Source organism: Budorcas taxicolor, chromosome 7, assembly GCF_023091745.1.
Source record: "Budorcas taxicolor isolate Tak-1 chromosome 7, Takin1.1, whole genome shotgun sequence".
Lineage (NCBI taxonomy): Eukaryota > Metazoa > Chordata > Mammalia > Artiodactyla > Bovidae > Budorcas > Budorcas taxicolor.
In genome coordinates, this window is record NC_068916.1 from 13,523,000 (window position 1) to 13,550,350 (window position 27,351).

At 46.6% G+C, this 27,351-nt stretch overlaps 1 protein-coding gene across 1 annotated transcript in view; it reads right to left on the bottom strand.

The window, feature by feature from the left end:
* Positions 1-27,351, bottom strand: part of LOC128050492 (mucin-16-like) — a 97,611-nt gene that overhangs the window by 7,366 nt on the left and 62,894 nt on the right. The window contains exons 34-52 of the mRNA XM_052642747.1: positions 26,971-27,006; positions 26,164-26,199; positions 22,605-22,789; positions 22,446-22,513; positions 21,384-21,556; positions 19,335-19,370; positions 16,514-16,665; positions 16,352-16,419; positions 12,980-13,152; positions 11,120-11,155; positions 10,119-10,184; positions 8,858-8,979; positions 8,690-8,757; positions 8,358-8,530; positions 6,126-6,256; positions 5,340-5,407; positions 4,173-4,321; positions 1,232-1,395; positions 230-297 (exon numbers count right to left, since the gene is read on the bottom strand). Of these exons, the coding sequence (XP_052498707.1) occupies positions 230-297; positions 1,232-1,395; positions 4,173-4,321; positions 5,340-5,407; positions 6,126-6,256; positions 8,358-8,530; positions 8,690-8,757; positions 8,858-8,979; positions 10,119-10,184; positions 11,120-11,155; positions 12,980-13,152; positions 16,352-16,419; positions 16,514-16,665; positions 19,335-19,370; positions 21,384-21,556; positions 22,446-22,513; positions 22,605-22,789; positions 26,164-26,199; positions 26,971-27,006 (1,972 nt within the window). The remainder of the gene's footprint in view (positions 1-229; positions 298-1,231; positions 1,396-4,172; positions 4,322-5,339; positions 5,408-6,125; positions 6,257-8,357; positions 8,531-8,689; positions 8,758-8,857; positions 8,980-10,118; positions 10,185-11,119; positions 11,156-12,979; positions 13,153-16,351; positions 16,420-16,513; positions 16,666-19,334; positions 19,371-21,383; positions 21,557-22,445; positions 22,514-22,604; positions 22,790-26,163; positions 26,200-26,970; positions 27,007-27,351) is intronic.

Consider the following 27,351-nt stretch of genomic DNA (forward strand, 5'->3'; position numbering starts at 1 on the left):
TTGCCATTTCCTCCTCCAGAGATCGAACAGGTGTCTCCTACAGCTCCTGCGTTGGTAGGCAGATTCTTGACCACTGAGCCACCGGGGAAGCCCCAGTGTTTAGGTAACAGCTCTATGTTCCTAGGGCTCTCTTCCATAACAGCTAGGAACTGAAAGACTACAGCAGTGGGGACACTTCTAAAGGACAGTGCGAGTCTCCAAAGGGATCAGGTCCTGAGCTGGAACTCACCTGAATGCTGAAACTTCACAGTCAGAAAAATGAGTCTTGATGCTGCTGTTTCGGAAGAGCTGGTTGAGCTGAAAGGTAGGGCAACATTTCCTAGGTCAGAATCCATGACTCTGTGGCACTGGAGAATGCCAATTAGCCAATGAGTACACTGCCCCATTTATTTATTTATTTATTTTTCTGTCGGTCAAATGGTAAAGAATCCCTGCTCCCACTGCAGAGGGCATGGGTTCCATCCCTGGGCAGGGAACGAAGACCCTGCATGCTGCACAGTGCAACCAAGAAAACAACAAAGAAAAGAAAAACCAGCCCAGGTATGTACACCAAAGCATGTCCTGTTCCAGGATATTACTTGGGCTAGTAATTGAACCCTTCAATGGCTGTCTCTTCATTTGTAAAATGCAACTATTTATGAACTATTAAAAAAAGAAGTCATCTTCTGGATAACCAACAAAGATCTACTGCATAGCACAGGGAACTATACATAATATTTTATAATAACCTACAATTGAAGATAATCTGAAGAAGGATATATATATATATACATATATACATATGAATTGCTATGTTGTACATCTGGAACTAACCCAGTATTGTAAACCAACTATACTTCAATTAAAAAAAAAATGTCCAGGGCACTTCCCCTGGTGGTCCAGTGGTTAAGAACTGCCTTCCAATGCAGGGGATACAGTTTTGATCCCTGGATGGGGAACTAAGATCCCATATGCTGCACGGCAGCAAAGCCCACAGGCTGCAGCCACTGAGCCCGTGCACTCTGGAGCCCATGTGCCACAACCACAGATGTCTGTGTGCTGCAACGAAGACCCAGCACCACCAAAATAAAATAATAATAAAAAATAAATAAAATTTAGAAATGTCCAGATGCTAAACTGAAAAAAAAAATGTAAGTGTGCACACTAAAAACAAAGGTCACCCTCTGACTCTTCAGTGTCCATAGGTCAGTCTCTGCAGAGGAACAGAGTGGGCACAGAAGCCCATTCTTACCGCATCTTCAATATTTCTCTTGTTTCTCTGGTATTTGGGAGTGTCTGGCTGCTTCATGTCCTGAGAATAGAATAGGTTGGTGACAGTGAAATTTAGCTGGACTTCCTGGAAACTGGGGCTGATCGTTGATTGGTCTGTTGGTAGATGAATTGATGGCTCCACTTCTAGAATAAAAGGAAAGTGAAAGTTCCCATCAGGGGAAGTTTTCAACAAAGAAGTCATTAGAGTCAGTCTACTTATTCCTGGCACTGTGGACTGAGCTGGGTTTTTAAAAGTGGGTTACAGGAACTTCTCTGGTCCCCCAGTGGTTAAAGATCTGCCTTGCAATGCAGGGGATGGGGATTTGACCCCTAGTCTGGGAACTAAGATCTCACATACCGTGGGGCAACTAAGCCCACTTGATGCAAAAGAAAAGCCAGTATGTTGCAACTAGAGAAATCCTATGTGTGCAATGAGGAAGACCCAGGGCAGCCCTCCCCACAAAAAGTAGGCTACAATAAAAAAAGAATGAAATAATACATTTGCAGCAACATGGATGGACATAGAGATTATCATACTAAGTGAAATAAATCAGAAAAAGAAAGACAAATACCATACGATAGTACTTGTATGCGGAATCTAAAATATGATATAAATCAACATATCTATTAAACAAAACCAGACTCACAGACATAGAAAACAGACTAATAGCTGCCAAGGGGGAAGGAGATAGAGAAGGGAGGGAATGGGAGTTTGGGATTAGCAGAGGCAAGCTATTATATATAAAATGGATAAACCACAGGTCCTACTGTATACCACAGGGAACTATTAATATATTCAGTTGTCTGTGACAGGCTCTAATGGAAAAGAATATGAAAAAGGAAAATACATATGTGTGTATGTTCTTGTTTAATCACTATGCCATGTCCGATTCTTTTGGGACACCATGGACTGCAGCCTTTCCAGGCTCCTCTGTCCATGGGATTTCCCAGGCAGGAATATTGGAGTGGGTTTTCATTTTCTTCTCCAGGGTCTTCTTAACCTAGGGATCAAAGCCATGTCTCCTGCACTGGCAGGCAGATTCTTTATCACTGAGCCACCTGGAAAACCCGTATATATACGTATAACTGAATTGCTTTACTGCATTGAAGAGGGTAACACAACATTGTAAATCACCTGCACTTCAAGGAAAAGTTTTTAAAAATTGGCTACTGAAGACCATCTGTCCACCTTGAATCCATTTGTCTGTCTGCCTGTCCAGCTGTCCACTAAGCATTGTGAGAGAGTTCAGTAGGTTGTGGGGAAGAGGAGTTTTCTCTGGAGCAGTTGGCAGATGTTGACCATTCCAGTGGGCATCCATCATCTTTGCTGATCTAGGTCCCTAATGTGTCTTTCTCCCTCTCCCCACTCATTGTCCTGGTAGAGGGCAATCACCAGAGGATGAGCTTTCTAAAGTAGAACTCTGAGTGTGCCATGTTCCTCCCCAAACCATTCTAGTGCTCAGGAAAGTCTCTGCCCACATCTTTAGCCACAGTTGTCACCCATCTTATGTCAAGGTGTATGCTCCAGCCACACCAAACTCCTTATATCCTCCTTCAATGACATGCTCTATCTTGTAGGTTACAGACACATGTGGCTCAACTCCGTATCTCTTCCCTTCAGCTACGTCCTATTCTCTTTCAGATCTGTTTCTTCATCACTTCCTCTAGAAAACTTTCCAAGAGAGAGCGGTATAATCCTTCTTTGGAATTCCCACAGACTTTCGAAATTCCTCTGTCGTAGCAGCAATCACAATGTACCATCAGTGCCTATTTATTTTCACGGCATATACATTTAATGACTAAACAAATGATTCAAACGATGTATGACTCATAACCACAGCCTAAGAAGGAAACCCAGGATCCTTCCCATTTTGGGTTAGAAAAACTGACATGCAAAATAATCATTCTGTTGGTTGCAATTGCTGGATTTTCTCTTCCTGTCTCCTGTTGGATGACGTTGCCATGAATCATCAGCATGGGCTTCCAGAAAGCCTCTCCTTTTTCCTTTGCACCCTCTATCCATGTCGCTCATACCCAGAAGCCCTATCCTTCACAAAACCATCTTTTGGACTTCCCTCATGGTCCAGTGGTTAAGATTCTGCCTGCCGATGCAGGGACCCCCTGGTCTGGAAAGATCCCACAGGCTGTGGGGCAACTAAGCCCACGTACACATCACAACTACTGAGCCCATGCTCTGGAGCCTGACAGCTACAACTACTGAAGTCCAAGTGCCTAGAGCATGTGCTTCACAACAAGAGAAGCCACCACAATGAGAAGCCTGCACACTGCCACTAGACAGTAGCCCCTGCTCGCTGCAGCTAGAGAAAGCCCACTCAGCAATGAAGACCCAGCGCAGCCAAAAATAAATAAAATTTTTAAAAAGACTAAGAATATACAGTAGTCATATACAGATGGAAGAATTGGACCATAAAGAAGGCTGAGCACCAAAGAGTTGATGCTCTTGAACTGCGGTGCTGGAGAAGACTCTTGAGAGTCCTCTGGACAGCAAGGAAATCAAACCAGTCAACCTTAAAGGAAATCAACCCTGAATATTCACTGGAAGAACTGATGCTGAAGCTGAAGCTCCAATACTTTGGCCACCTGATGTGAAGAGCCAACTCATTGGAAGAGACCCTGATGCTGGGAAAGACTGAGGGCAAGAGGAGAAGGGGGCAACAGAGGATGAGATGGTTGGATGGCATCACTGACTCGATGGACGTGAGTTTGAGCAAACTCCGGGAGATGGTGAAGGATAGGGAAGCCTGGGATGCTGCCATTTAGGGGGTCATAAAAAGTCAGTTGGACATGACTTAGCGACCGAACAACAACAAAAGAATTTTTAAAAACACCTTTTCCAGCACTCTATGTCCCTCACTCTATGGGGGGACATATCCCCCCATATCCCCCACTCTATGTCCCACCTGTCACGTGCACATCTGTCAGCTGATAGGTGGCACCCAGCCAGTGGGATGAGGCGTTCAGGGTCTTGTCTAGAAATACTTGCTTCACCATGCTGGAGTCCACTCTGGAGGAGAACTGGGCCTTGATGGTGACCGATATGGGATCCAACCTGGGAACAGAGACCATGGGATCTCAGCCAGCACCCAACACCAGCAGTGTGTCCTGAGTTCCTGCTTTGTAGAGGTAAAGACTTAAGGGTAAGCACCGCAGGATCTGACTGCCTTCTTGCTCCAGGCAAGAGAAGAGACGCTGAGCAAAAAGGGAAAAGCCTTCTAGGAATTAAGAAGAGAAGCAATAACAGTAACAATAATGAATGTCTATCGTGGACCTCTAAGAAGTGACTTCCACAGTCCTTCCCTATCACTCTGGTAGAAGCTATAATTATAATCTGTTGTTTAGTCACTACGTCCTGTCCAACTCTTTGTGACCCCATGGACTGCAGCCCAATAGGCTCCTCTGTGGGATATTCCAGGCAAGAATACTGGAGTGGGTTGCCATGTCCTTCTCCAGGGGCTCTTCCTGACCCAGAGATCAAACCCAAGTCTCTTGCATTGGCAGGTGGATTCTTTACCACTGAGCCCCCAGGGAAGCCTATTTTTATAATTATCCCCATGTTAAAGACAAAAGAACTGAAATGATTAACTTTCAAAGTCAGCAGCATGTCCCATGAACCTCCCTCTCTGTGGTATAGATATCCTAGGCCTCTACTTATCCTTCAGAGATGTGGGTTCAAACCCAACTTCTATGCATCAGTTTTCCCATGTGAACATGGGGGATGCACATACTGTATCTCTCAGGTGAGAATGTTAAGCAAATGAAATTAGATGATCATGCACAAAAGTACTCAACAGGAAGCCTGGCCATGATAAATGTTATTAGATTACTATTAGCTAGAAGTTGTATTTCCCAAGAAGGAGGTGGGTGCAGGGAGATGGTGGGTCCATGAGGATAACCCTTTTCCTGTACCCCAAAGACCTAAGGAAGGAGATGGAAGGAGATGGTAAGTTGTCAGGGATGTGGGGAAGAATGGGCACCATGTCAATGACTTCCAGTCCAAGGGTGTGCCAGCCAGTGCTCAGAGCCTTGAGCTGCCATCTCAGCCAATGCTTTCAGTCTCCTCAACTTACGTCAAGTTGGTGACCAGGCAGGAGAGGAATACGTCTTGTAGCTGGCTGCTCCTGTAGAGTTTGGTGACCTAGAATAAAGAGGAGGGAGGCTGGGTGAGAGGGAGGTCTCTTGGGGCTGGAGGGGGCCACTGGAGCCAGAGGAACAAACATAGGTCTTGAAGCAAGGGAGACCTGAGTTCTGATCCTGGTTCTGCCCTTAACTCCACTGTGCGCCCTTAGGCACAATGTTCCCTTTTCTGAGCCTCAATTTTCCCATCTGAAAAGTGGGGAGGCAGCTAGGGTACCAACTCCGGAATCTGAAATAACCTAGAACATGTAGGTAAAGGGAAGAGTTGAAACAATCACTTAACAGATGCAGGGCAGGACTTCTCTGGTGGGTCAGTGGATAAGAATTCACCTGCCAATGCAAGGGATATGGATTCGATCCCTGGTTAGGGAAGATTCCACATTCTGCAGAGCAGCTAAGACTATGCCACAACTACTGAACCCATGCTCTGGAGCCCAGAAGCCACAACTACTGAAGCCTGTACACCGAGGGCCTGTGCTCCACAACGAGAGAAGCCACCGCAATGATAAGCCCACGCACCACGACAAGGAGTAAACCCCGCTTGCTGCAACTAGAGAAAGCCCGAGTGCAGCAATGAAGACCTAGCACAACCAAAAATAAAATATAATAATAATAAAAATGGAAGGGGAACAGCTTAGAAAAATAGATGCATGTCAGACTGAGGAATAAGAGGGGCACTCAGGGTCAGGAGAGATCGGAGGGGTGAGAAAGACCCCCACCTTGTCACTGATGTCCCACAGCAGGGCGATGTACTCTGATGATGTGGGGTCTGGGTTGCTGAGATTCCAGTTGATGATGTGGAAATTTAGTTGGTATTCCCTCTGGATAGATAAACTCTGGGGTGCATAGCCTGGAGCCACAGAGAGGAAGAAAAGACAGACAAAGACTCGGCTTTTAGCATAGAGACATGGTGGCCCAGGGGACGCCCTACCTACCATCATAATCAAAATCAGGTCCGTATATTGGAGACTTTAGGGGCTCATGAATGGAAAGTCACCCCATAGGGGAGGAAAATTGGAATTTTATAAGAAATTTCCTGAGCTGAGCTTTTCTGCTTGAGCTTATGCAGTTCCTGCTTCCTGGAATGCTCTTCCACCTTCCTCTTTTCCAGGAAAACTCCTATTCCTACTTCAGGAGCCCACTGAGATGGAGCTCAATAAGAGCAGGCCCTCATCTGTCTTGTTCTTGTCATGTCCAATGCCTAGTATAGTTTCAGGCACATAATCTCCTCCTCCAGGAAGCACTGCTTGACTTGCCCTGCCCGTGCACTCCCATGGCACCCTGTTAATAATAGTGTCTCTGCCTTTTCTGTGTCCCCAGTTTATTTTATTGAAGTGCAGCTGATTTACAATATTGTGTTAACTTCTACTGTGCATGCGCGCGTGCTCAGTCACCTCAGTTGTGTCTGACTTTTTGCGACCCTGTGAACTGTAGCCCACCAGGCTCCTCTGTCCATGGGATTCTCCAGGCAAGAATACTGGGTTGCCATGCCTTCCTCCAGAGGATCTTCGAACCCAGGTCTCCCGCATTGCAGGCAGAGTCTCTACTGCTGAGCCACCAGGGAAGCCCAATTTCTACTGTACAGCACAGTAATTCAGTTATATATTTATCTTTCACATTCTTTTCCATTATGGTTTATCCCAGGATATTGAATTTGGTTCCCTGTGGTATAAACTAGGACCTTGTCATTTACCCATTCTATATACAATAGTTTGCATCTGCTAACCAAACTCCCACTGGATCTCTCCCCCATTCCCTTCCCCCTTGGCAACCATAAGTCTGTTCTCTGCGAATCTGTTTCTGTTTCATACATAGTTTCATTTGTGTCCTATTTTAGATTTCACATATAAGTTATATCATATGGTATTTGCCTTTGTCTTTCTGACTTACCTTACTTGTGTCCCTAAGTAATCTTTAATTCCCTTGATTATGACTTTTTCAGGAATAAAACTGTGTGTATTCTATCTCTATGCCCAGAATATGGTTTGGTACAGAATGGTCACACATATGAGTTTGCTGAATGAATGAATGTGAATTGCAATGGATCCCCAAATATTAGGACTGAGATACTCAACTTTCGTTTGTTCACTGATTCATTGTGTATTACAGTGTATCAACATATTAAGAACAGGATCCAGTGCCATGTTAAACAAACACTAATTCTGTAGAGTTGGACCATTAATTAATTGCTGTGAAGTGTGATAAGTGTTGGGCTTCCCAGGTGGTGCTAGTCAAAGAACCTGCCTGCCAATGCGTAAGAGCCCTGGGTTCAATCCCTGGGTCTGGAAGATCCCCTGGAGGAAGGCATGGCAACCCACTCCAGTATTCTTGCTGGGAGAATCCCATGGACAGAGGAGCCTGGCGGGCTGCAGTCCATGGGGTTGCAAAGAGTCGGACATGACTGAAGCAACTGAGCAGGCACGCATGTGATAAGTGTTGGTCTGGTCCTCAGCTAGGAACAATGGGACCATGTTCAGCAGGGTTTCTCATCCTCAGAACTACTGAAATTTGAGGCTATATAATTCTTGGTGGTGAGGGTCTGCTGTGCATTGAAGGATATTGGTTACATTCTTGGCCTTTATCCACTAGATGCCAGGAGCACCCTCCCCTACTGTGGTAATCAAAAATGTCTCCAGACACTGCTGAGTATCTCTCAGTGGGGCAGAAATCACCCCCAGGTAAGAACCACTGCCATGGAAGAACCTTGCATTGAACTTCAGTCCCAAGAGATCCCATGGGTTAGACATTTTGGTTCTGAATGAAAATTCATTGACATTCATTTGGTCAAAGAATTTCATGCTATTTTCCTGAACTAACAAGGAAGACCAATCTCATGGAGGTTTGGAAGGTGCTCCCCAGATAGAACTTGGGCTGACTTGTTCAAGAGGAAATAAAATAGAACAGAGACAAGTAGTGATCACTGTTAATCCAAGTTCAGCATAAACACTCACCATTGATGAAGAGGCTGTCCTTGACCAGAGTGTAGAGGCCCAGCTGGGTGACACCATGGGTCAGTTGGCTCAGCTCCCAGTAAAGCTGCTCTATGTTCAGCCTGTGGCCCATGGGGTCAGGGTGGTAGGTGCAGACGACATACACGCTGGTGGCTGCACCATCCTTCTCAGGTCTAGGGAGAGGGAGGTGGGAACTCAAGAAAGAGGTCTTGAAACCTCTGGGCGTGGGGCCCAGAAGAGGAAGAAGCAAGTGAGAGGTCAGTGGGAAGACTGAGAGAGGGGTGGACACCAAAAGTGGTCTTTACTGGCAAATACTCAGGAAAAGGTCTTACTTGAGGGAGATCAGTCTGCCACCTGAGTAGAAGGGGCCCAGGCTGCTCTTCTGGAACAAGGATCCAAGCTGGGGAGGTAGGAGAAAGATGATGAGCAGAAAGGAAGGCACTGGGGCAGAGGATACATGGGAGTGATCCCACCAGTGGTTGCTGGGACCAGCATCTCACCAGGTGATGCAGGATCATCTTGGTAGAGTTGAACATCGCGGAGCCATTGCTCATGTCTGATGAGTATGGAAGGTTGGAGATGGTGAAGTTAAGTGTGAGGGTCTTCAGGTTGTATCCCATAGCTGCAATAAGAGAGGGGGATAGATGGTTATCACTGAGAGCTGACCTGGAACCACATCAGAGTTCCATATTCTTTGTATTTGGTTGTCTTCCAGTAGCACTACCACCCACCAAGTCAAAACCAGTGTTATCTGTTCAGCTCCTCCTCCCTCATCTCCAGTTAATACCAGCTGTGCTTGCAGAACAGTTCCTCCATACATCCCCTCCACCCCTGTTGCAGCTCAGGTCTTATCTTCTCTGACCTGGACTGACACCCCAGCAGCCTCACTGGATGCCCTTACTAAAGGATGTTCTCTACACCGAACAGTAGAAGAAATTTTCTTAAATAAAAACCTGACTCTTGTCACCACTGTTCTAGGACCACATGTGCCTCTCTATGGCCTTCAGCATAAGTTCAACTTTTTTGATCTGGCACTCAAAGTCCTTCTTAATCTGGTTCTTGCCAACCTTTGAGCTTAATGTGTCCATTTGCTTCATCTACACCAGGGCTTCCCTGGTGGCTCAGACAGTAAAGAATTTGCCTGAAATGCAGGAAACCCAGGTTCAGTCCTTGAGTCTGGAATAACCTCTGGAGAAGGGATAGCTACCCACTCCAGTATTCTTGCCTGGAGAAGTCCATGGACAGAGGAGCCTGGTGGGCTACAGTCCATGGGGGTCACAAAGAGTCAGATGTGACTGGGCAACTAAGGGATCCATCTACTCCAGCTTAAGCTTTAAACTTCATGCAAACCAAATTCCTCCCAGTTCTCCCCATACGCTATGCTGTTTTTGACCACTGACATTTTTGCTCGTGGAATCCCACCAGCCAGGAAAATTCTCATTCCCTATTTGCCTGGATGGCTCTTACTTTTAGTTAAAGACTCAGGTCATATGAAAGTTTCTCCAGAAAGCCTTTCCCTTCTAAATGGTGCCAGGGGCCTTTCCCCAAGACATACATTAGAATAGTCTGTAAGTCTCACAAGAGTGGGGGCTCCATGAGGGCCAGCATCAGATTGAATTGTTGGTATAATCTTTGAGATAAGCGTGATGGCCCTAAAGCCAGAACTGCACACCCTGGCCTCCCAGATTCTACGTTACAATTGGCTGGTGGATGTGTGGGGCTGGAGAGCTTCTCTTGGGAAGGAAAAGGGGCCTCCGATACCTGTGGTGGATTCCGGTTGCACAGGTGATGGTGAAGTGGGAAGGAACGTGGTAGCTGGTGCGGGAGCTGTGGAAAGGGGAGGTATAAGGGAGGAACACAGCCCATCCCGAGACTTGGAGAAGCCCCCCAGGGTATAAGTGGTTGTCCAAGGACAACCATTCATAGATCTACCATTAAGGAGTGAGAGCAAAGGAATCATTGTGTAAGTAGAGGGATGAACAAACCTGTGAGTGAAATGAACCCAAGAGAGTGGGTAAACAAGAGAGAGACTGAACAAAGAGGACAGACATATGGAAGGGCAGAAATATGGACAGACGGATGGGATACCTGGATGGATCAGAAGAAGAATGAACAAAAGGACGATCAAAGAGGAGAGAAGGATAAACACAAGGAAGAAAAGTTGAGAGATAGATGGAAGTGCAGAAGGAAAGAAGGAAAAACAGGTGTATAGGCAGAAGCATGGTTGGATGGATGAATGGATAGATGGGTGGATGGATGGAAGGAAGAAAGGGAGGGAAGGGGGAAGGGAGGAAGAGGTCCAAGAGCAGGTATAACTGGGAGGATAGAGGAAGGATTGGTGAAAAAATAGGTAAAGTGATCATTACAAGTGTGAAAGGACAAATATGGCCAAACTGCTGAGTAGCCACTAGAGCTTGCACTTTGACACTATGACCCCTTCTGCCTCTCCTATAAAAGATTTTGTTATCAGGAGGCAGAGACTACAAGGTCATTATATGACCTCAACCCTTATTACTGTAGGGAATGCTCGTTCAAATTTCTTCCTCTAACCCAGAAGGGTGTGGAAAATTCAGAATGCCAATACCATGGCTGTGGATCCCAAAAAGAGACCAAGGACTCATCATCCTTTCTCCCACTGACACTTTGTCCACATTCAAGAGATGCAACCTGAGTTTGAGGCAAGCTCCTTTTGTCAATGACAAGAAAAGTTAGGCTCAAGACCACTAGAGGCTGAAATGGACAGTGGATGAAAAGATACCTACTTGTAGGAGGCTCATCTGGACCGCGTTCATTATAACCTGGAAGCAAAAAGGCCACACGTTAAGGGGAGGTGGAGGAACAAGCCCAGATAGCCCTCCCTGCCTTTGTCCACGTGGGGTTCCTTTCTGGATGCCATTCCTTCTGTACCAGGTGAGTATCTATGCATCGTCTAGGAGCAGACTCACATGTCATCTCCACGATTAAAGCTTTCCTGACCTTTGGATTAGAAATTAATTGTGGGACTTCCCTGGTGGTCCAATGATTAAGACTCCATGCTTCCAATGCAGGCGGTGCTGGTTTGATTCCTGGTTGGGGAACCAAGATCCCACATACTGTGCCATATGGCCAAAAAGAAAAGAATAAAATGGGCATCATAAAGGACCAGGATGTCTCCCTGCCTACCGGATGGTGCAATGGTGATAAGAAAGTGTGAGCTGTCAAACTCTATTCCCGGGTGGGGGACAGACAAGGGAACCAGAGTATAATTTCAGTCAACTTCATCACAGCTGTGCACTGACCATCAGGGACCCCCTTAAGGGTCACCCTTTCAAATGCTGTTTCTTTCTGGATTTGATGCTCATTCCCAGTGTGTCTGAAGCTTGGATCTCCTGGATGTTCAGAGTGCCTGCCTTCCTTCCTGGCTAGAGGCCCCATCCAAGAGAGAGGCCCATCCTGGTCAAAAGTGAGGAGTGGGACACAGGAAACTCTACTCAATACTCTGGAATGGTCTATATGGGAAAAGAATTTTTTTAAAAGTGGGCATATGTATATATATAAAAAAATAAGCAAAATTTTTAATCATTTCAGTTACACATTTAAATAAGATAATGATGTTTTAAATCACTAAATAAAAGGAAGAAATAAAGGAGGTCAATGACTTTAAAAAAATTACCCCAAACTGATGTAGAATTTAGAATTAGATGCCATGTCATTTGTGAGTAGTGATGGTTTTGCTTCTTCCTTGCTGGTTTGTGTGTCTTCTGTTTCTTTTTCTTGTCTGATTGCTGTGGCCAGGAATTCCAATGCTATGTTGGGTACAGGTGGAGAGAGTGGGCATCCTTGCCTTGTTTCTGGTATTGGGGAAGGGCTTTCAGCTCTTCACCATTGAGTGTGATGTTGGCTATGGGTTAGTCATAGATGGGTCTGTTGTGTTGGGATGTGTTCCCTCTGTACCACCTTTGATGGGGGCGCTTCAGTTGTGAATGGGCATTGAATTTTGTTGAGTGCCTTTTCTGTATGTATGATCATGAATTGATCATGTGATTTTTATCCTTCCTTTGTTGGTATATTGCATTACATTGATTGATTTGTATATCCTGGAACTGACCTTATTTAAGCATGGTATATTAAAAAAGAAAGTGAGAAGTGGGGGAAAGGAGACAGATATGAGCTATTCTTTCCCTAAGTCTCCCCTAGAAAGATTTTTTTTTTGTGGCCATGCCCCTCAGCATGTGGGATTTTAGTTCCCTGACCAGGGATGGAACCCATACCCTCTGCATTGGAAGCATGGAGTCTTAACCACTGGACTGCCAGGGAAGTCCCTAGAAAGATTCTTCTATGAGTTAAATGGATAGAAGGGAGCACAATGTTGGATCCTGAAAACAGTCTTGTACCCTGACTCTGCCACTCTCAAGCCACACCCACTTGGGCAAATTACATAATCTTGCAGAACCTCAGTTTCTTTGTCTCTAAAATGGGTTTGCTCAAGGACCAGCTTTGCAGGGTGGCAGTGTGAGTTCAGTGTGGAGTCAAGATTCACACCAGAGTCTGTCTCAAGGTTTCCCCTGGAGAACTGGCTAGCTAATAGAGACTCTTCTGGAGTTAGGGTGTGGACCCAGTGAGGTGGGCTGAGAACCACTCACCATTGAGGTAGAGACTGTCCTTGTCCAGAGAATAGGGACCCAGCCGGGTGATGCCGTGGGTCTGTCTGCTCAGCTCATGGAACACCTGCTTGGCCAGCAGACTGGGGCCACTGGGGGACTGCCGGTAGGTGCAGAGGATGTTCACACGTGTCTTGGCACCATTTTTCACAGACCTGCGGAAGGAGAGGTTGACCTTTGGGAGATGCAGTCCACTTGGCACTTCTTTACCTGTGGTCACCACATACACCTCACTTCCTGTGTTCCAGCCTTATTGAACCATTCTTAGTTTCTTCACCTAGTCGTACTCTCTCACCCTAGGATCTTTGCACATGCAGTCACTTCTGCCTGTAAGTTTCTCCCCTTCTTTCTTTACTTAGGTAATTTCCTGATCATCCTTCAGGTTGCCACTTACATACTTCATCCTCCTCCTCCAAGAAGTCTCCCAGACTGGGTCAGGTTCCATTCAGGTTCCCACAATATCCCATGCTTGTCGAGTCACAACCCTGGTTATCTTCTATGTGAGCATATGTTATTTGTCCCTCTTCCCTCCAGATGGTGACCTCCATGAGGTCAGGGAATAGGTTCACTTTTGTCAATATGGAACCCCCCTGTACCTAGCACACTGCCTGCTCTGTGTAAAAACCCAAGTACTGCTGAATGGATTTTAAAATGTAGTTCATCCATCCAGGGGGATGTTATTTGGCCTTAAAAAAAGAAGGAAATTATGGCAAAGGCTGCAGCACAGATGGACATTGAGAACATTATGTTAAATGAATTCAGCCAGTCGCACACACACAAATAGTATATAATGTACACTTCTATGAGGCACCCAGAGTTGTCAAGTGCATAGAGAAAGAAAATAGAATGGTGGTTGTCAACATTTAGGGGTAGATGGAAATGAGGCACTGTTGTTTAATGTTTAATGGGCATAATTTCAGTTTTGTGAGTTCTGGAGCCTGGCCGCACAGCAATGTGAATGTACGTAACACCACTGAGCTATGTGGCCTTCCCTGGTGGCTGAGCGGTTACGAATCCACCTGTCAATGCAGGAGATGCAGGTTCAACCCCTGGTTTGGGAAGATCCTCTGGAGAAGGAAATGGCAACCCACTCCAGTATTCCTGCCTAGGAAATCCCATGGGCAAAGGAACCTGGTGGGCTGCAGTCCATGGGGTCGCAAAAGAGTTGGACATGACTTATCAACTAAACAACAATGACTGAACTATACACTTAAAAATCATTCAGATATAAGTTTCACGTGACGTGTATTTTACAATTAAAAAAATCAATTTGACATATGGTAGATATTCATTTAATAGGAACTCTATGGAGAATCCCAAGGACGGCAGAGCCTGGTGGGCTGCCATCTATGGGGTCGCACAGAGTTGGACACGACTGAAGCGACTTAGCAGCAGCAGCAGCAGCATGGTAGGGAGAGATTAGAAGGGTTTAGAGTTGTTTAGCCCCTGAATCCCTTGATCTTTGATGAGACCAGTCCTACAAAATATGATACAATAGACCCTAAAAAAGTTTCTTGCAAAACCAGCACTTCAAAAATGCACGCATGTATACGTGGAATCGAGAGAGATGGTACTGATGAACCTACTTGCAGGGCAGCAATGGAGATGCAGACAGAGACAGCAGACCGGTGGGCACAGGGTGGGAAGGAGAGGGTGGGATGACTGGCAAGAGTAGTGTGGAAACATACGCATTACAATAGGTAAACCAGATAGCCGGTGGAAACTTGCTGCATGACTCAGGGAGCTCAAACCAGTGCTCTGTGACTATCTAGAAGGGACATATGTATACCTATACCTATGCATGTAGACATATGTATACCTATACCTATGCATGTAGACATATGTATACCTATACCTATGCATGTAGACATATGTATACCTATACCTATGTATGTAGACATAGGTATATGTGTACCTATGTATGGCTGATTCATGTTGATGTATGGCAGAAACCAATGCAATATTGTAAAGCAATTATCCTTCAATTAAAAATAAACTTTAAAAAAAAAAAATGCATGCCTGCAGTGGCATTTACACCTCCACAAATGCTGAGAAGAACTAGGTGTCTAGTGCTAAAGAAAGACATGCTACAAAAATGTTCCCATGACAAGAAAAAAATGTAATTATGTGTTGATGGGTGTTAACTAAATGTATTGCGGTAATAATTATTTTACAATATACAAATATATCAAGTCATCTTGTTGTACACTTTAAACTATTAATAATACGATGTTATATGTCAATTACAACTCAATAAAACTAGAAAAGATGAAAATAAAATGACACACAAAAGGAAGAAAGGAAAGAAAACATTCATCTTCCTTGAAAGGACAGTATAAATTCATGTGTGTGCGTGTGTGCTAAGTCGCTTTAGTTGTGTCCGACTCTTCACGACCCTATGGATTGCAGCCTGCCAGACTCCTCTGTCCATGGGATTTTCCGGGCAAGAATACTGGAGTGGGTTGCCATTTCCTGCTCCAGGGGATCTTTCCAACCCAGGGATTGAACCTGTGTCTCCTGCTTGGCAGGAGGACTCTTTACCACTGAGCCACCTGGAAAACTGTTCTCCAGTTCTATTTCTTTATGCTCTCACTGCCTTTGAAATCACTTTACTTAGATATTTATTCTGCTACTAGGTATCCGTTTTATTGACTAGATGTGGGCAGGTCTACTGCCTGCCACCCAGAGTACCACTTGCCTCAGAGGCTGCACCATCAGTGTCAGTTGAATGAAAATAAGAATGAAAAGTGCTTCACCCATACCAACAGTTCACAGACTGACCAGGAGAAGTGAGATTAACTGCTCAGTGGACACCGAATTTCTGCTCAGGGTGATGAGAAATTTTGGGAGTAGACAGTGATGATATTAGCACACCACTGTGCATGTAATCAGTATCACTGAATTGTACACTCAAAGATGGCTACAAAGGCTAATTTTACATTTGTATGATTTATGTTATCGGGCTTCCCTAGTGGCTCAGTGGTAAAGAACCTGCCTGCCAAAGCACGAGACATGGGTTCCATCCCTGGGTCGGGAGGATCCCCTGGAGAAGGAAATGGCAACCCACTCTAGTAGTCTTGCCTGGAGAATCCCATGGACAAAGGAGCCTGGAGGGCTATGGTCCATGAGATCACAAAAAAGTTGGACATGACTTAGGGACTAAAACAATGATAACAACAACAAACAAAATTATGTTATCACAATTAAAAATAATGAATAATGTAATGCGAAAAAAGTGGATGCAGAATAGGACCCTCCAAGGATAGCCTGCTGCCTCTTTGGGCAGCTTCCACAGCCTGGAGTCCACGTCCTTAGGCGGTGTACCAGCGGCGGGGGTGGTGGGGGTGTTCTCACCTTAGGGAGATGACCCTGCAGCCCGCATACCGGGCACCCAGGCTGCTCCTCTGGAACAACGGGCTGAGCTGGAGAGGAAGGAGAGAGCCGTTGATGGTCACATGTGGGTGTTGGTCCACAAGAGGGGCACAACGGGGTGAGTGGGGGAAGCTGGCATCTCACCAGGTGCTGCATGAGGGTGTCTGTGATGTTGAACTTGTGGGAGCCTGGGTGACCCATGTCTGCAGAGTAGCGCAGGTTGTTGATGGTGAAGTTCAGCGTGAAGGGCTCCTCACTGACCTCCCCAGCTACAGTAGGTAGAGAGATAGTCCAGGCTCACTAGGAGCTTGGGTCCCAGCGTCCACCCAGGTGGGGCTTCCAAGGGTCCTGTGTCTTCTTCCCGATCAATCTGAAGGTCACTTGTTGATGTGATGGCTCCAGCAACCAGTGAGGGTTGGCTTAATGATTTGGGGATTCATTTTTTGCACCCTGATGTAGGCGTGGAGGGCTCTGTGAAAACACTGGTGGCTTTGTCCTTTCCCAGGAGAAAAGAGCATTAATGACCCCAGACATCTGTCATAGTCTCTCTGCTCTCCAACTCTCTGTCTCTGTCTCTATGCACATATATTTATATTTAAATATAAATTTATAAGTGAATGTATACTATATAAACATGTAATTAATATATTACATATTATGTAATATATAAATAAATATACATATCTTCCCATATATATATATGTGTGTGTGTGTGTATATTTCTTTCTCTTTCTTCTCCCCTTACAGACAGATGTGCCAATCTTTTATGCATTGGTTAAAAAAACCCAACAATCTAGTAGCTATAACCAACCTTTCAGCATCTCAGTGAACTGATGTGTAAGATAATATAAAAATGACTCCTGCTTCAAAGGTTGTTATGAAGTTTCAACAAGTTAATTTTTGTAAGCCATTTAATAAGCACAGTGCTGGGAACAGATGGATCAATAGTTGGGGTGACGTGTACAGATCCCAAGAGAAGTAGAATAAATGAATGTATGATGCAAGTGAGACCAGAGACCCCTTGACTTGACTCTAGACTAGATAAGCACAGCCGGAGCTAAGTGATTAAGCGAAACTTTTCTCTGGGATAAAAGTTTACTTCTTTTCTCCTCCTTTCCCTCCACTCCTTTCTATGTATCACTACGTCCAGATTTCCTTCTGTTCACCTTTCCTTCCATCCTTCCATATTTCTTCCCAAGCATTTCTCCTTCCTTCTTCCTTCTATCCTTTCTTTCTTTTTTCCACCCACCTATCCGTACATCTGTCCTTTTATCCTTCCTTTCCTCTATCCATCCATTCATCCATCCATCCACTCATCCATCCGTCTTTCCTACCTCACTCTTTCCCTTCCTTCTTCCCGTTCTTCTCCCCTTCTATGATCTTTCTGTCCCTCTTTCCTTCATCCCCTGCTTCCTTCCACCCATCTTTCCTTGCTCCCTCTCTCCTTCCATCATTTCCTTTCTTCCATCCATCCATCCTCCTCTCATTCCATTCACTCCTATTTCCCTCCTCACATCTGTTTATACATCCTCCCTCCTTCCCTTCACTTTCCCTTCTTCCGTTCATCTTTCTGCCTTTCATCAGCGCATCCATCTTCTCTCTCTCTCTCCTTCCACTCATCACTTCTTTGATCAGTGACAGACCCAAGGACAGTTTGAGAGTGTTGAAATAACACACTTCTAAGGCAAGGGTGAGTTTCCCTGATGCGTTAATGGTAAAGAAACTGCCTTCCATGCAGGAGATGCAGGATACGCGGGTTTGATCCCTGGGTTGGGAAGATCCCCTGGAGGAGAAAATGACCATCCACTCTGGTATTCTTGCCTGCAAAGTCTCATGGACAGAGGAGGCTGGGGGGCTACAGTCCATGGGGCACAAAAAGCTGGACATGACTTAGTGACTGGGAAAGACAAGGGCGGTAGATTCTTGAAAACCTACAAGGTTCTCATTACAGGATTTGCTGGGAATGCATTTCAGTGAACACCTATTATGTCTGGTCCATGAAATAGAATATAATAGGTGTGCACCAAAAATCAGCATGTCTTTTGAGATAAACTCACTATAAATAGCAAGAAGTGACAACATGAGTTTTGGAATTGTATGAACTCTTCGTTTTCCTATTTGTCTGCTGTGTAGCTTGGTATTCTGAGTCTGAGTTTCCTCAATTGTAAAATGGAGCAAAATCACATGACTGTATGGAGAATTAAGGTATAGAGTGTATATACTTTAATGAACTGTTCCCCCATTCACATGTTGAAGCCCCAGTCTCCGTTCCTCAGAAGGTGACCGGAGACCTCCCTGGTGGTCCCGTGGCTAAGATTCCCAGTGCGTGGGACCTGGGTTCGAGCTCTTGTCAGCAAACTAAGATCTCACATGGCAAAACTAGGAGTCTGCATGCGGCAACTAAAAAACGATCCTGCATGAGCAACTTAAAAATAGGTCCTGAGTGCCACAACTAAAGATCCTGCATGCCATAACCAGCATCCGAAGCAGTCACATAAATAAATAAAATATTTAAAAAAGAGTACCAAGGGCATGGTTTTAGGAGAATTAAAATTCAAGCCATATGAAGTCAGAATATAGTGGGATAACGTTGTTGATTTTCAATCACTCAGTCATGTGACCCCATGGACTGTAACCCACCAGGCTCCTCTGTCCATGGAATTCTCCAGCAAAGAGCACTAGAGTGGGTTGCCATTTCCTTCTCCAGGGGATATTTCCGACCCAGGGATTGAATTCACGAGTCCTGCATTGTGGGTAGATTCTTTGCTGCTGAGGCACCAGGGAAGTCGGGTGGGAGAACATAAATGTGTCTAAAACCTCCTGGGCGGGAACTTCCCACCAGGATCCAGGAGAGAGAGAAGGGATGAGGTAGGGACCTTCCAGAAGGACGGGGGGTGAAGAAGAAAAACTACTTCCCAATCGCAAAGTGGAGGCGGGCCAGGAATTCCAGGCAAGGCATACTCACTGGTGGTAGTGGGGGCCAGGACTGCATAGGTGTAACCTGCGGAGAGAAGATGAGAGAAGCTGAATCAGCACTGGGGTGAACATAAAAGATTAAGGGATATATCGTGTTCGTTCTTCTCTTTCAGACTGTCATACAGAATTAAGTCAAAAAGAGAAAAACAAATATTGTATGTAAACGCATATATGGGGAGTCTAGCAAATGGCCCTGATAAACCTATTTGCAGGAATAGAGACAGAGACATAGAGAAAGGGCACGTGGACACAGCGGGGAAGGACAGGGTGGGATGAACTGGGGGATTAGCATCGACGCCTATACACTGTGTGTGTGTGCTGGGTTGCTTCAGTCGCATCTGACTCTGTGCGACCCTACATGGACTGCAGCCCGCCAGGTTCCTCTGCCCATGGGATTCTCCAGGCAAGAGTACTGGAGTGGGTTGCCGTGCCCTCCGCCAGGAGATCTTTCTGACTCAGGGACTGGACCCACATCTCTTATATCTTCTGCACTGGCAGGCAGGTTCTTTACCACCAGCGCCACCTGGGAAGACCTTATATACTCTGCTGCTGCTGCTGCTGCTGCTGCTAAGTCGCTTCAGTCGTGTCCGACTCTGTGCGACCCCATAGACGGCAGCCCACCAGGCTCCGCTCTGCTATGTGTGAAACAGCTAGCTAGCAAGCTCCGAGAGCTGGCGATGGATAGGGAAGCCTGGAATGCTGCAGTCCACGGTGTTGCAAAGAGTCGGACATGACTGAGCAACTGAACTGAACTGGGAGGCTACTGTATAGCAGCGGGAGTTCAACTCAGTGCTCTGTGATGACCTAGATGGGTGGGATGGGGGCAGGGCGGGAGGCTCAGGAAGGAGGAGGGGTATACATACTTATAGCTGATCCACATTGTTGTACAGCAGAAACTAACACAACATTGTAAAGCAATTATGTGCACGCATGCTCAGTTATGTCTGACTCTTTGTGACCCCATGGACTGTAGCCTGCAAGGCCCCTCCAGGATTTTACAGCCTTCCAGGCCCCTCTGGGATTTGCCAGGCCTCTCTGGGATTTTACCCTGGAAAATCCCATGGACAGAGGAGCCTGGTGGGCTGCAGTCCATGGGGTCGCTAAGAGTCAGACACGACTGAGCGACTTCACTTTCACTTTTCTCTTTCATGCATTGGAGAAGGAAATGGCAACCCACTCCAGTGTTCTTGCCTGGAGAATCCCAGGGACGAGGGAGCCTGGTGGGCTGCCGCCTATGGGGTCGCATAGAGTTGGACACGACTGAAGCAACTTAGCAGCAGCAGCAGCAGCATGGGATTTTACAGGTGAGAATACTGAAGCCGGTTGCCATTCCCTTCTCCAGGGAATCTTCCTGACCCAGGGATTGAAGCCTCCCTCCTGTATCTCCTGCATTGGCAGGCAGATTCTTTATCACTGAACCACCAGGGAAACCCTAATTAAAAAAAAAATGAAGGAAGTTATTTCAAGGAAAAAATGAAAACGTGTTATTGAGAATTTGAAGCATTTTAATGGATTAATGTTATTATTGCTATTAGAACAATAAAATTAAGCAAAAGTAGTGGCTCAGATGGTAAAGAATCTGCCTGCAATGCAGGAGACCTGGGTTCGATCCCTAGGTTGGGAAGATCCCCTGAAGAAGAGAATGGCAACCCACTCCAGTATTCTTGCCTGGAGAATCCCAGGGACGAGGGAGCCTGCACTCCATGGAGTTGCAAAGAGTTGGACATGACTGAACGACAGACACTTTCACTTCCATACAAAAAATAAAATAAAAAATATTATACATAAGAAAAGATTAAAGAAGAGGGTGGATTTAGGGGCCTATGTGGGGAAAGCAGAGAAGAAGAGGTGGTGGAGGGATGTTCAAGAAGCAAGCAGGCAACAAGACTGGGCAGAACCAAGTTATTACTTCATCATAATGAAGACAACCCAGACCAGGAGAAAAAGATGGATCAGAGCGTCCTTTAGAAGAATGAAAACAATGGCAACTCAAGTCCCCCTCCTCTTGAGAGACCATGGCTATCACACAGTCCCTCACCATTCACGTAGAGGCTATTTCTGTCCAAACTGAAGGAGCCCAGTTGGGTGATGCCGCCTGTCTCATGGCTCAGTTCCCAGTACAGCTGCTGTTCGTTCAGTGCGGGTCTTGTGGGCTCAGAGCGGAGGCTGCAGACTACATTCACTCCAGTGGCTGCTCCCCTCTTTTCAGGCCTAGAGAAGAAAAGATGCAGGAACGTGGAGCACTAAGGAGGAGTCTGTCTAGGTATGAAAGGGAGAAGGCTAAGGGAGATGCTGAAGGCATTAGCTTGGAAGCCTGCAGGGGTTCTCCTAAGTGTCTTTCATCTGAGACCAGCCCCTAGCAACTCAGGACAGAAAACATTTTAATTAGAAATTTGCAGGGGCGTTCCCTGGTGGTCCAGAGGTTAGGACTTGGTGCTTTCACTGCCCTGCTTGGGTTCAATCCCTGGTGGAGGAACTAAAATCATGCATGTGATGTGACCAAAAAAAGAAAAAAAAAAAAAGAGGGGCTTCTCTGGTGATCCAGTGGTTAAGAATCTGCCTGCCAATGCAGGGGACATGGGTTTGATCCATGGTCTCGGAAGATCTCACGTGCTGCAGAGCAACAAAGCCTGTGTGCCCCAACTGCTGAAGCCAGCGCACCCTAGAGCCCGAGTTCCATAACCAGAGAAGCCAGCACAGAGAGAAGCCCGTGCACCTCAACTAGAGAGCAGCTAGCCACAACGAGGGAAAGCCCACGCAGCAACAAAGACCCAGCACCACCAAAATAAATGAAAGCATAAATAAATCGATTTCTTTAGAAAAAGGAATTTGCAGTTGGGAATTTGCACTGATTATCCCACTTCTTCGCAAAGGAGTGCTTTCATTTGAAACAAAATATCATACAGATTCTGTAAATAACAACATGATGCCTTGTTTCCAAGCATCGAGCATAGCACCATCTGGGCATGAAGAAGGCATGAGGGGTCATGGCGGGCACTGGCGCTCAGTACTTCCAGGGACATGCCTAGCCACTGAGTCCAGCGCCCGGTGCAAGAGGGTCCACTGACCGGATGAATCATTCCATCTGGGGGAGTCTCACCTGAGCAACTCCAGCCTGCAGCCAGCATAGAGGGGGCCGACACTGGTCTTACTGAGCAAGACCCTGAGCTGGTGGGGAAAGAGAGGGAGGTGAGCCGAAGGGATGAGAGGATACACAGGGACAAGGTGGACCTAACAGAGGCCACCCAAGGGCTCTCACTCGGTGCTGTAAGATCCTTTCGGTGGCGCTGAACTTCAGAGAAGATGGGCGCCCCATGTCGTCCGTGTAGTGCATGTTGGTGATGGTGAAGTTCAGGGTGAAGGACACCAGGTGAAGGTCAGTGGCTGCAGCGGGGAAGGAAGAGAAGGATGTCCAGTTTGGGCCACAGTCATGGCCAAGTTTTCCTGGGAGACTGGGACTGACATATACACACTGTGTGCTAAGTTGCTTCAGTCGTGTCTAATTCTTTGAGACCCTATGGGCCGTAGCCCACCAGAATCCTCTGTTCATGGGATTCTCCATGTAAGAATACTGGAGTGGGCTGCCATGCCCTCCTCCAGGAGAGCTTCCTGACCCAGGGATCAAACCCACATCTCTTACATCTCCCTCATTGGCAGGCGGGTTGTTTACCTTTAGGGCCCCCTGGGAAGCCCATATATACACTACTGCGCGTAAAATAGATAATTAATGGGGCCGACTGTATGGCAGAGGGAACTCTACGCAAGGCACCAGAAGCAAATTAAGGAAAGCTGTAGGCTTCTCAAGCTGAAGGAGAGAACATGCTGGAATTGCCAAGACATCAGGAACCTTCATTCATTCATTCCGTGAGCACTTACTGAATACCTAGTGTATATGAGGTTCTGTGTTGGACTCTGCACGCCCAAAGATGAATAGGGCATGGGACTTCTCTAGTGGTCTAGTCGTTGAGATTCCACGCTACTGATGCAGGGGGACCGGGCTCAATCCCTGGTCAGGAAACTAGATCTGGTGTGCCACAACTGAGAGTTCACACACTACAACTAAGACTTGATGCAGCCAAATAAATAAAATATTAAAAAAAAAATGAGTAGGGCAAAGTCTTCCAGCGTGGCCAGTGGAGTGAGCAGGTCATTATGCTGCAGGGGAAGCTGGGGGTGGGGGATGGTGTGCAATTCCAGGATAGGCACCCAGCCAGTGACTGAGGAAAGATTCTTAGAGGAAGCATCATTTTAAGTGTAACCAAACCTATGAGTAAGAGTTAGGTGAATAGGAGCAGAGCAAGTGTTAGGAAGAGGGAGCAGGGTGGCTGTAGTCCTGGCAGGAGGGCAGAACAGTTACACTCAGAATGAAGTGCATTGGCCATGGGGGAGTGTAGATGTGAGACTGGAGGGATCCTCTGAGCCCAGAACACTGAGGCAGTGGCTATGCAGGACAAGGGTCCGGACTCGATTTGTAGACCAGATGGGGCCATCCAAAGATTGTCCACAAGAGAGGAATTAGGGCTTCCCTGGTGGTCCAGTGGTTAAAAGTCCGCCTGTCAAGGCAGGGGACAGGGGTTTGATCCCTTGCCAGGAAGATTCCACATGCCACAGAGCAAATAAGCCCACACGCCTCAACTACTGAGCCTGTCTGCTGCAACTGCTGAAGCCCAAGCTCCTGAAGTCCGTGTTCCACAACAGAAGCCGCTACAATGAGAAGCCTGCCCACCGCAACTAGAGAGGAGCCCCTGCTCGCTGCGACTAGGTCAAGCCTGCAAGTGGCAAGGAAGGCCCAGCACAGCCAAAAATAAGTAAATAAAAGTGAGGAATTATATGGACAGAGGCTTGTTGGGAGGGACACTGCAGCTGCTGTGGGGAAAACTAGGAAGCCAGTGTGGAAACTGCCAATAGAGATTAAGCAATGCAGATGCAGGGAAAGGAAAGACTCAAGACATTCCGAAAGGAGATGATTTTGTGATGGATGGACGTGGGTGGTGAGCGAGAGGGAGGGCTTAAGCTGGCACTCATGTCCCTGCCTTTGGTGATGGGGAGAAGGAACAAATTTGGGAGAGGATGATGATGTTAAGGGTCAGAGACCAAGAGGTTGTGTGGTGTCTGGCAGCTGGGTGGACCCAGGGTCGGGAGCTGCTGTGTGGTTGGGGCTGGGCTCAGGGTTTAGATTCTGAACAACTGGACCCTAAGCAGCCAGATGGCCCTTAAGATCCATGGAAATGGATGTATTCACTCAGGGAAGGTGAGTAAGCAATGACGGAAGAAGTGATCTGGTGGGAATGATTTTGTAAAAATGGCCTGGGTACCAGTAAGAGCCTTCCTACATGTAGGCTTGGAGGATGGAACCAGAGAAGACACTGGGAAGAATGTGGAGGTCCCAGCAGCTGAGGAAAAAGACACCAGAAATGAAATTGAGAGTGGTACAACTGTAAAGAAATAGAGGCATTGGTGGTGGTTCTAGTTATAAAAATGTGCCTCTTTTCAGTTCAGTTCAGTTCAGTCACTCAGTCGTGACCGACTCTTTGTGACCCCATGAACTGTAGCACGGCAGGCCTCCCTGTCCATCACCAACTCCCGGAGTCCACCCACATCCATGTCCACTGAGTCAGTGATGCCATCCAACCAGCTCATCCTCTGTCGTCCCCTTCTCCTCCTGCCTTCAATCTTTCCCAGCATCAGGGTCTTTTCCAATGAGTCAGCTCTTTGCATCAGGTGGCCTAAGTATTGTAGTTTCAGCTTCAACATCAGTCCTTCCAGTGAACATCCAGGACTGATCTCCTTTAGGATGGACTGGTTGGATCTCCTTGCGGTCCAAGGGACTCTCGAGAGTCTTCTCCAACACCACAGTTCAAAAGCATCAATTCTTTGGCGCTCAGCTTTCTTTATAGTCCGACTGTCACTTCCTTACATGACTACTGGAAAAACCACAGCCTTGACTAGATGGACCTTTGTTGACAAAGTAATGTCTCTGCTTTTTAATATGCTGTCTAGGTTGATCATAACTTTCCTTCCTCTTTTAGAAATGGATAAAGAAGATGTGTGTATACACACACACACACACACACACACACACACAGAGGAATATTACTCATCCATGAAAAAGAATGAAACAATGCCATCTGCAGTAACATGGATGGACCTACAGATTGTCATACAGAATGAAGTAAGTCAGACAGAGAAGGAGAAGCATCATGACATCCATTACACGTGGAATCTAAAAAGACATTATACAAATGAACTAACTTACAAAACAGAAAGAGACTCATAGACTTCGAGGACAAACTTAATGATTGCAGGGGTGGGGGGAAGGATGGGGGAAGGGATCCTGACTAGGGAGTTTGGGATGGACATGTACACTCTGCTTTATCCAACAAGGACCTACTGTAGAGCACAGGGAACTCTGCTCAATGTTATGTGGCAGCCTGGATGGGAAGGGAGTTTGGGGAGAATGTATATATGTATATGTATGGCTGAGTCCTTTTTCTGTCCACCTGAAACTATCACAACATTGTTAATCGGCTATACTCCAAAATAAAATAAAAAGTTAAAAAAAATAAAAACAAAGAAACAAAAACTGTGTCTTGCTCTGCCCTGTTTAGCCTGCAGTCAGGGCACCATCCTCAGTTGTGTGTATCAGGGAGGGGAGGAGAGGTGACTCCTGCCACCTGTAATTCAGTCCACAGTTGCTGTGTATGTCCTCTAGACCCCTCCCATCCAGAGGGGTATAACAGGAGGGAAAGGTTGGCTGGTTAAACAACTCCTATTTTTCAGGGGAAGGGAGGTGGTCATAGGCACATAGAAATACTCACTGTTGGCAGTGGTGGCTGAGGTCCGATGGGAGTAACCTGTAAAGAGGGGGTGAGACAGTGAGGAAGGGGAGGGAGAGACGTTTAACGAAGAGACAGCTTGGCCATTGGAGAGACGGCAGCTGGACTGATATGGCTCTGAGTTGTTAAAAGAAAGACCAAGTGCTCACCAGGAAGGGATCAAAGTCTATTACTGCCCTCGGTCTCCAGAGAGACAAATGTGTGCTCTGTTGTTGTTTAGTTGGTAAGTCATGTTGGACTCCTTGTGATCCCACAGACTATAGCCCACCAGGCTCCTCTGTCTGTGGGCTTTCCCAGTCAAGAATCCTGGAGAGGGTTGCCATTTCCTCCTCCAGGGCGTCTTCCTGACCCAGAGATTGAAACCGAGTCTCCTGAATTGCAGATGGATTCTTTACCACTGAGCCACCTGGGAAGACCAAGCTGAGCTCTAAGCATTTTGAAATATGAGTCCCCAGTGGAAGTGCAGAACCCTTCTGCGGCAGAGTCCACCCAGTGGGAATGAAGAGACCCACCCCCAACATAGCCCCTCACCATTGATGGAGGCACTGTCATCACAGAAGCTGGGAGAAAACATCCCAAGTGCTTGGGTTGGGGACCTCATCATCTTGGGGAATCCAGGAAGGAAGGGGCTACGCCTGGGACTTTGGTGGGTATTGGTCTCTGTTTTCCCAAGGTTGGAGGCAGATGGGGGTAGGGAGAGGAGGCAGTGGGCTCCAGGACTCTTCTGTTCCCAAGGGCTGGGATTCAGACAGAGGGTTATAGAGACTTCTGAGGCCTCTTAATACTCACTGCTAGGGGTGGTGGGCTGAGTTTGGTGGCTGTATCCTACACATTTAAGGGGAGGAAGGGAGAAGAGGGGGAAAGCTGAGTCAAAGTGAAGAAAGGATAGGGAGAATGTGGGGCCTCATGAAATGCAAACATTAAACAAATGATGGTGGTCTTCCTGGTGGTCCAGTGGCTGAGAATTTGCTTGCCAATGCAGGGGACATGGGTTCAATCCCTGGTCCGGGAAAATTCCACATGCTGAGGAGCAACTAAGTCCATGCGCCACAACTACTGAAATCCACATGCTGTAGAACCCACGTTCCGCAACAAGAGAAGCCACCGCAGTGAGAAGCCTACACACAACTAGAGAGTACCCCTCACTGCAACTAGAGATCGCACGGCAAC